At 37.1% G+C, this 9,777-nt stretch overlaps 2 protein-coding genes and 1 long non-coding RNA gene across 7 annotated transcripts; 1 reads left to right on the plus strand and 2 right to left on the minus strand.

The window, feature by feature from the left end:
- The first annotated feature begins 3,150 nt into the window (after nt 1–3,150).
- On the plus strand, nt 3,151–5,582 carry LOC111406061. Of its 5 annotated transcripts, none has more exons than XR_002704925.1 (5): nt 3,151–3,436; nt 3,869–3,928; nt 4,374–4,801; nt 4,888–4,942; nt 5,104–5,582. It is a non-coding gene; the product is annotated as an uncharacterized LOC111406061 (long non-coding RNA). The 5 variants fall into 5 exon arrangements; XR_002704923.1 differs by having other exon boundaries at nt 4,374–4,762; nt 4,856–4,942; XR_002704927.1 differs by having other exon boundaries at nt 4,374–4,762; nt 4,856–4,942; nt 5,175–5,582.
- On the minus strand, nt 5,562–6,934 carry LOC111406060 (probable aquaporin TIP5-1). Its single transcript, XM_023035250.1, has 3 exons — nt 6,704–6,934; nt 6,270–6,520; nt 5,562–5,977 (listed from the first exon to the last, which is right to left on the minus strand). The coding sequence occupies exons 1-3, from the start codon at nt 6,825–6,827 to the stop codon at nt 5,591–5,593; spliced, it is 762 nt and encodes a 253-aa protein (XP_022891018.1). The 5' UTR covers nt 6,828–6,934; the 3' UTR covers nt 5,562–5,590.
- A 645-nt stretch (nt 6,935–7,579) lies between these two features.
- On the minus strand, nt 7,580–9,192 carry LOC111407032 (probable aquaporin TIP5-1). The gene is made up of 3 exons (XM_023036370.1): nt 8,962–9,192; nt 8,528–8,778; nt 7,580–8,235 (listed from the first exon to the last, which is right to left on the minus strand). The coding sequence occupies exons 1-3, from the start codon at nt 9,083–9,085 to the stop codon at nt 7,849–7,851; spliced, it is 762 nt and encodes a 253-aa protein (XP_022892138.1). The 5' UTR covers nt 9,086–9,192; the 3' UTR covers nt 7,580–7,848.
- Nucleotides 9,193–9,777: the final 585 nt, after the last annotated feature.

The raw sequence follows: 9,777 nt of genomic DNA on the forward strand, positions 1-9,777 counted from the left end.
TGTCAAACCATATGACAGGTAGTTCTGCTTCCTTAAATAACATCCGACGCTATACTGGTACTTAGCATATTCAGATTGTTAATGGTAGTACCCTTCCTATTACTGCTGTTGGCGCTATTGGACCTTCCTTTAATAATGTTTTTGTGTCTCTGGGTTTATCTACAAACTTGCTTTTAGTTGGTCAATTAGCTGATAATAACTGTGATGTATGTTTCTCTCATGTTGGTTGTATTTTGTAGGATCAAGGATTGGGAAAGGTACTCGGAAGGGGCCTAAAGTCGGAAGATTGTTTCCATTACAGTTTACTATTCCTACTGCTATGTCTTTAGCTTATCTTAGTGTTGGACAAAAGCATGAAATTTGGCATAAAAGATTAGGGTATCCAAACACTCTAATTTTGTCATATTTATTGAAATGTGGTTTTTTGGGTAATAAAGCACAGTCTCAATCCTCAAATATGAAGTTTGATTGTGATACTTGTAAGCTTAGGAAAAGTAAAACTCTTTCGTTTCCCACTCATGACAGTCGTGCTGATAAATGCTTTAAAATTATTCATAGTGATATTTAGGGTATAACACCTTTCACCTCATATGCACAGTATAAATATTTTGTGACCTTTATTGATGATTATAGTCATTACACTTGGATATATTTTCTTTGTTCTAAAAGTGAAGTCAGCACCGTTCTTAAGACATTTGTAGCCTACACTGAGACACAATTCTCTACTAGCATTCAAATTCTAAGATCCGATAACGGAGGAGAATATATGTCTCATGATTGTCAGACTTTCTTGCAACAAAAGGGTATTCTCTTGCAACGCTCTTGTTCATATACTCCTCAGCAGAATGGGGTAGCTGAAAGAAAGAATCGTCACTTACCAGATGTTGTTCGAGTGTTGCTTTTGGAATCTTCAGCCTCGCATAGATTTTGGGTCGAAGTCCTCTTCACAGCCGTATACCTAATTAATCGACTTCTTGCTCAGCATTTGAACTTTGACTCGCCTCATTTTCGTCTGTACGGTACACATCCTAGTTATGACATGTTACATACTTTTGGGTGTGTTTGCTTTGTTCATTTGCCTCCTCATAAACGTCATTAGCTCAGTATTCAATCTGTACGATGTATTTTTATGGGTTACAATATTGCTCAGAAGGGTTTTGTTTGTTATAATGGTGATGCGCATTGCTTCCATATATCTCAAAATATTACTTTCTTTGAGAATCAGTATTACTTCTAGCAAAGTGTTGTTGACTCTTCTGATTTAGCTCCACTCATTACCTTTGAGGATAACTCTTGCTCCACTGAATGTTTTAAACCAAGCATGGTAGATAGGAGACGGCGGTCCTAAGACTTATTGTTCGTTCCTGACTTGATCTCGTTCCGGACTCTACTGTTCTTCGACGATCCAATCACAGTACTCAGCCTCCAAATTGGTATGGTTACTCTACAACTTTATCTCATGTCACAGTTCCTACTTCTTATTCTCAGGCTATTACCCAGCCATGCTGGGAGAAAGCTATGAAAGAAGAACTTCAGACTCTTTAAGAGAACCACACATGGGATATTGTTCATTGTCCTCCTGGGATTAGAACTATTGGATGTAAATGGGTCTACTCTATTAAGTTCCACTCTGATTGATCGATTGAACGTTATAAAGCTCGATTGGTGGCTCTTAGAAATCATCAAGAATATGGCGTAGACTATGAGGAGACCTTTGCTCCGGTTGCTAAAATGACAACGATTTGAACTCTACTGGCTATAGCTGCCTCCAAGGGATGGTATTTGCGATAAATGGATGTCAAGAATGCTTTCTTACATGGCGACCTTAAAGAAGAAATTTATATGACACCTCCCGCGGGCCTTTTTTCATTGTCATCTTCTGATGTGTGTAAGCTTAAACGCTCATTGTATAAATTGAAGCAGGCTCCTCGTGCTTGGTTTGACAAGTTTCACTCTACTCTTTTGGGTTTCTCATTTACCCAGAGCAAATATGATTTGTCTCTTTTCATCTCTAACACTAGTGCGGGTATTGTACTTCTTCTGGTCTATGTGGATGACATTATTATTATCGGAACTGACTCTGGATTGATATCTCATCTTCAAAACCGATTGAAAGATTCTTTTCATATGAAGGATTTGGGTCCCTTGTAGTTTTTCTTAGGTCTTAAGGTGCTTTCAAGTACAGTCGGACTTTATTTACACCAGCACAAGTATACAAAGGAGTTGATTAATTTAGCTGGACTTCAGGATGGTCACTTCGTTGATACTCCTTTGGAGGTGAATGTGAAGTATCGTAAGGAAGAATGTGATCTTCTTCATGATCCCTCTATGTATTGTCAACTAGTGGGCAGTCTGAATTATCTCACTATTACTCGGCCTGATATTTCTTTTGCCATACAACAAGTATCTCAATTTATGCATGTTCCACGACATCTCCATTTGGTTGCAGTACGTTGCATTATTTGATATTTATTGGGTACACCTGATAGGGGACTTTTCTTTCCTGTCAATTCTTCTCTAAATTTGGTAGGATATAGTGATGAGGATTCGGCTGGTTGTGCGGATACTCGTCGCTCTATTACAGGTTGGTGTATGTTTCTTAGCAGTGCACTTATTTCTTGGCGAAGTAAGAAACAAGACCGTGTCTCTAAATCTTCTACTGAATCTGAGTATCGTGCCATGTCTTCTGCCTGTTGTGAGATTGTTTGGCTACGAGGTCTTCAGAGCTTGGGTGCCCTTCGCTTGAACCTACTCTTCTTCATGCTGATAACACTAGTGCCATTCAAATTTCTGCTAATCCTGTATTTCATGAGCCCTCTAAACACATTGAAGTGGAATGTCACTAGATCCGTGAGGCTTACGATGGTTGCATCATGTCCCTTCCACACATCACTACTGATGTTCAAATTGCTGATGTGTTCACTAAAGCGATGACAAGACAACGACATCAATTCCTCAGCAAATTGATGCTTCTTGATCGTCCAACATCAATTTGAGGGAGGATGTCAATGGAGATTGAAAACGATTACGCTTGGCAACCAAATATTATTATACCATAATTATACATATACGATTGATTGTAAAATATTGTAATTATAATTTTCATATTTAAGATGCATGTAATATTGCTATTTAATGGAAGAGGCCCAATACGGGCAAGGCATTCAGTCTAAAAGAATTTACACAAGTATCTACTTAATAAACGATGAAAATAAATTATGGACTGCCTTGCCAGCAATAGATGCAGAGAAGCCTTCGAAGAATGGTAAAATTGGAATGGCAGTTGAGAGCGATTCCAGTTCTGAATCTGGTAGTCAAGGCAAGAGTGATTCCAGTCGCCAGGAAGGGAGATCAGGGGAAATAATATGTTCCGTAGATGGAGTTGCCGACGATCTGAAATCTGTGGGTATGGGTAGTAGCCTACCTGATAATAAAGGTGAAAACTGTTGTTCTTTTCTGTGCTGAACATTGTTGTGTAGTTCTGGCATTAGGCAGTTAAGTACCATGTTTTCTTTACAAGAACATTTTTGTTAGGATAAATTTTTGTTTCTAAATTTTACTTGGATCACAGGTGAAACTATTACAGATTCATTTTTGTTAGGATAAATTTTTGTTCCTAAATTTTACTTGGATCACAGGTGAAACTATTAATGATTCTGAAAGCAGACAACGCTCCTTCAGTCAAAAGAGAAAAGTCTGGTCCTGAATCCGTAATAGTTCCAATAATCCTAAAGATTGGTGACTTTGATCACTAGGTGGATTAAAATTGCCTCAGTTCTGTTACCATAATGAGAAACTTAAGCCTCTATTATTCAAGCCTTATTTTCTTCGTAAGATTTTTCCTAATCAATTTATTGCTCTTGCACAGGCATTGCTAGAGGAAGAGGAACAGATGTCTACTCGTAGCTGTGAAAAATATCCAATTAAGGTTCCATTATTTACCAAGCTAGCGTACTTGCTTCAAATTCAATCCAATTGCAGGCTCCAAATGTCTTTGAATGAGATTTTGTTTCTGTTCTTTGTTTACTTTTATTAGTATTTTAACTGATTTTTGTAGAAAAATTAAAGTATAAATACAAAATTCATCACCTTGCTACTATTTTAAGCTTTTAGATAGATCTGTAATTCAGTAGTAAGGTACTAGAGTAAGCAACAGTCTTGAGGCTAAATCTCACCAGCACCCGTTTCACGAAAACCTTCCATGTAGTGAGGGACATGTTGAAAAGAGAACGATAGATAAATAAATTCATCCCCTCTTTGTTGGCTATAAATTTTCGTTGATGTGGTAGTTCTACAATGTCTATGCAGTCGTTATCTGTATGGGTTTCTTATGTATCTTTGACAAATGCACTTCTTTCTGATATTTTTTCCAGGACAAAGATAAGCTAATAAGCAACTTAAAAACAATCCAGCATTACCTTTCAAAGTATATTCAAGCAGATTGTGATTATTGTACCCATCTATTTTAGATTCAGATAACTTTGCCATCACAGTCTCCACTCAAAAGTGGGAAGTATGACAATTTATCTTTAACAGTTAAAATAAAGATATGGGAGGAGTTTCTCATATTAGTTGAGCAAGTCATTTATTTGGTAAGTTGCATTCTAGGGCAAACATGTAATATTTCTTTAATGCTCATTATGTTTCACTATGTGAGCAGGGTTTAACAGTTGTCAACATATCTGCAACAACCTTCCCCCAAAAAACTGGATTGGCTACACAATTATCTACTCCAGGTAATATATATTCCTAAACATTTGAGGTAGCTGATACCTGCCTGGCCTTCTAGTTATTCATAGATGTGAGCACTGTCACCACATACTGTTATTCTAAATGGTTTGTTTACTATGTGCAGTGTATTGAGCATGACACATTGTCTGTTTCTAGTGGGCAGACGGTGGGAAATTAGATTGCGTACTGATCATAGATTGATGAATCAAAGGTATGTTTGTTACTTGAAAAATTCTGTTTTTCTAGTTATTGAACATGTCGAGTAGGTTGTAGATGCAAATTAGTGGATTCTCTGTTGATTAGATAGGTAATACATAGAATTTGGTGAAATGGTCTATCACAGAAGATTAAAGCTAGTTGTTAAATGGCCAGGATTTGGAAGATCATGTTACGCCCACTGCTTTCACCTGTTCTAATGATGATCATATGCCTTCTCTCTCTAGAAGGGCTTGCATCACCATGTGGCATGTGGATGAGAAAAGGGAAATGGTTGTTCTTAAATGCAAGTCGGTAATTTAAACCTCAAAACAAGTTCATGGATCAAGCTCTGCCTGTTAAAGATCCGAAATCTGTTAGCATGAATAAACATGGTAGTATTAAGAGATGGAGCTTCGTTGGATTCTGACTCTCCGCCCACTGCTGTAACTAAATCTGAATAATTCTCTCTAAATTTTTCCAGGTTTCTATGCTAATTTATGTCTACAATCTTTGACTACTTTGAGATTTATCTAGGTTTTACTATATATCAAAACACAAGAAAAAGATTTTTGTCACTGGAATGTAATGTTACATTACTCATCACTCTGTTGAGTATTGAGTTAGAAGAGTATAAAAGTACATTGAAATCTCTAGTTAATAATTAAAATTCAACTCCATGAGGAATTCCCCTCAATGAATCAGGCTCTTGTTGAGCAGGGAAAACTACATGCTCATATAAAATTCCTGCAGTGGCTGCTCCAATCAATGGTCCAATCCAATAGACTGCTTGATTCTTGAAACTTCCTCCAACAAGTGCAGAACCGAAGGAGTAGGCGGGGTTCATTGAGCCACCGGTAAAAGGTCCCGATGCCAGTACGTTAGCCCCTGACACCAGCCCTATGGCCAACGGGCCAATTATTGACATGGAACCTCGCCTCGGATCAGCAGCAGCATATACAGTGTACACCAATGTAAATGTCATCACGCCTTCCAGTATGGCTGCACCAAAACCGGTCATTTCTTGTGGAATTGAGTGCGTTGGAACGTGCTGCAAAAATGAAATAAGAAGAAAAGACTCTTGAGATCATTGCTAGAAAGAGATGCACAAACGGATAGTGTCGTGTCCAGTGACAATCATGTTACAGTGCTATAGATGTTGATATAATCATTGACATAATGTCACATAACATTCTATTAATAGATTGTTTAAAACAGTAAACTTTTTCATTCAATCATATCTTGTCAACACCCATTATGTCAAGAAACCTGTTAATATCTTTCAGGCAACGTGGCTTTACCCATTTGACTGTACATTCTAAAGCATTTACAACTCTTAGTACCTGTCCAACAGTGGTCACTTTTAAGAGAATGCAAGCTATGACAGAGCCGAGGGTCTGAGAAATCCAGTAGAAAATGGCCATCGGAATGCTTATGTGGCCTCCGATAGCCATTCCAAATGTAACAGCCGGATTCACATGGCCACCGGAGATATTATAAGCAATGTACACTGCTACTGATAATGCAAAGGCATTTGCAACTGCAATAGCTACCAGACCGGAAGAATTTGATGCTGCATCCGGCATCATTTTCACTGTAATCACGACACAGGTACGAACAATGAATCATATTGAAGCAAAACAATAACAAACTAAGCCCTATTAAAACAATCAATTAGAAATCAAATTTTTAACAAATATGGGGTCGATTTTAACCCATTTTCGTCACTGGTATTGTGGTTCCAACCCTTTGATGAAACAAGAAAATGAAAACTTACGCGTGGACATTGTGGCTCCAACAGAAGCGAAGACGAAGAAGAATGTGGAAATGAACTCTGCAAGATACGATCTGAGGGCAGTGGGTGTAACAGTGTGCTCCAAACGGGATTTTAAGGACGCCATTTTTATAGAAAAATTATTATCTTTTGCAAAAGATGGTAGTAATTGATTTTGCAGATTACTGAAGAATTTGATTCAAGGGATATACAGAAGTTATATAGAGGAAATGGAGGGAGTTGTGACGATTAATGAAGGGTTTTGATTTCAAATTTTAACCGCAATTGACAGATGTTTTTTGCTTATTGTTCTTGGTCTGATTTGCAGTTTATTTCTGTTGTCAAACGAATTGTCTAATTACAAGGCAGGGGCCCGAGTTCATAAATTTTTTAAATTACATGTTTGGCCTGGATTAAATCTAAATTTTAATTTAAATCAAAATAAATAATTAATTTTAATTACATATTTTATTAGATTCAGAGCTTTTCAATAATATATATCATCACTTTTATCAAAATCTATTGAAGATATAATTTTAATTTTCATCAAATAAGGGAAAATTTCGAGCTACCCCAAAAGTCGGAAGTGTAGGTCGAACATAACCCAAAGTGGATTGAAGAAGTATTTTACTCATAAGAGTGACTTTATTAAAATATATCAAAAAGAGGGGAGAGTGGAGAGTGGATTGAAGAAGTACTTTACTCATAAGAGTAACTTTATTAAATATAGGATCGAGCTAAGAGAACATAATGGTTGTTTACATAAGGGGGTGACCGAATACACATCCCTCGGGGCTTAGGCATTATTTGATTCACATGGGACCTGCGCACTTTGTGAGGATCAGTCACCATGGGTGTGTGTTAGCATGAATAAACATGGTAGTATTAAGAGATGGAGCTTCGTTGGATTCTGACTCTCCGCCCACTGCTGTAACTAAATCTGAATAATTCTCTCTAAATTTTTCCAGGTTTCTATGCTAATTTATGTCTACAATCTTTGACTACTTTGAGATTTATCTAGGTTTTACTATATATCAAAACACAAGAAAAAGATTTTTGTCACTGGAATGTAATGTTACATTACTCATCACTCTGTTGAGTATTGAGTTAGAAGAGTATAAAAGTACATTGAAATCTCTAGTTAATAATTAAAATTCAACTCCATGAGGAATTCCCCTCAATGAATCAGGCTCTTGTTGAGCAGGGAAAACTACATGCTCATATAAAATTCCTGCAGTGGCTGCTCCAATCAATGGTCCAATCCAATAGACTGCTTGATTCTTGAAACTTCCTCCAACAAGTGCAGAACCGAAGGAGTAGGCGGGGTTCATTGAGCCACCGGTAAAAGGTCCCGATGCCAGTACGTTAGCCCCTGACACCAGCCCTATGGCCAACGGGCCAATTATTGACATGGAACCTCGCCTCGGATCAGCAGCAGCATATACTGTGTACACCAATGTAAATGTCATCACGCCTTCCAGTATGGCTGCACCAAAACCGGTCATTTCTTGTGGAATTGAGTGCGTTGGAACGTGCTGCAAAAATGAAATAAGAAGAAAAGACTCTTGAGATCATTGCTAGAAAGAGATGCACAAACGGATAGTGTCGTGTCCAGTGACAATCATGTTACAGTGCTATAGATGTTGATATAATCATTGACATAATGTCACATAACATTCTATTAATAGATTGTTTAAAATAGTAAACTTTTTCATTCAATCATATCTTGTCAACACCCATTATGTCAAGAAACCTGTTAATATCTTTCAGGCAACGTGGCTTTACCCATTTGACTGTACATTCTAAAGCATTTACAACTCTTAGTACCTGTCCAACAGTGGTCACTTTTAAGAGAATGCAAGCTATGACAGAGCCGAGGGTCTGAGAAATCCAGTAGAAAATGGCCATCGGAATGCTTATGTGGCCTCCGATAGCCATTCCAAATGTAACAGCCGGATTCACATGGCCACCGGAGATATTATAAGCAATGTACACTGCTACTGATAATGCAAAGGCATTTGCAACTGCAATAGCTACCAGACCGGAAGAATTTGATGCTGCATCCGGCATCATTTTCACTGTAATCACGACACAGGTACGAACAATGAATCATATTGAAGCAAAACAATAACAAACTAAGCCCTATTAAAACAATCAATTAGAAATCAAATTTTTAACAAATATGGGGTCGATTTTAACCCATTTTCGTCACTGGTATTGTGGTTCCAACCCTTTGATGAAACAAGAAAATGAAAACTTACGCGTGGACATTGTGGCTCCAACAGAAGCGAAGACGAAGAAGAATGTGGAAATGAACTCTGCAAGATACGATCTGAGGGCAGTGGGTGTAACAGTGTGCTCCAAACGGGATTTTAAGGACGCCATTTTTATAGAAAAATTATTATCTTTTGCAAAAGATGGTAGTAATTGATTTTGCAGATTACTGAAGAATTTGATTCAAGGGATATACAGAAGTTATATAGAGGAAATGGAGGGAGTTGTGACGATTAATGAAGGGTTTTGATTTCAAATTTTAACCGCAATTGACAGATGTTTTTTGCTTATTGTTCTTGGTCTGATTTGCAGTTTATTTCTGTTGTCAAACGAATTGTCTAATTACAAGGCAGGGGCCCGAGTTCATAAATTTTTTAAATTACATGTTTGGCCTGGATTAAATCTAAATTTTAATTTAAATCAAAATAAATAATTAATTTTAATTACATATTTTATTAGATTCAGAGCTTTTCAATAATATATATCATCACTTTTATCAAAATCTATTGAAGATATAATTTTAATTTTCATCAAATAAGGGAAAATTTCGAGCTACCCCAAAAGTCGGAAGTGTAGGTCGAACATAACCCAAAGTGGATTGAAGAAGTATTTTACTCATAAGAGTGACTTTATTAAAATATATCAAAAAGAGGGGAGAGTGGAGAGTGGATTGAAGAAGTACTTTACTCATAAGAGTAACTTTATTAAATATAGGATCGAGCTAAGAGAACATAATGGTTGTTTACATAAGGGGGTGACCGAATACACATCCCTCGGGGCTTAGGCATTATTTGATTCACATG

The sequence above is a fragment of the Olea europaea genome, chromosome 12 (assembly GCF_002742605.1).
Source record: "Olea europaea var. sylvestris chromosome 12, O_europaea_v1, whole genome shotgun sequence".
Taxonomy (NCBI): domain Eukaryota; kingdom Viridiplantae; phylum Streptophyta; class Magnoliopsida; order Lamiales; family Oleaceae; genus Olea; species Olea europaea.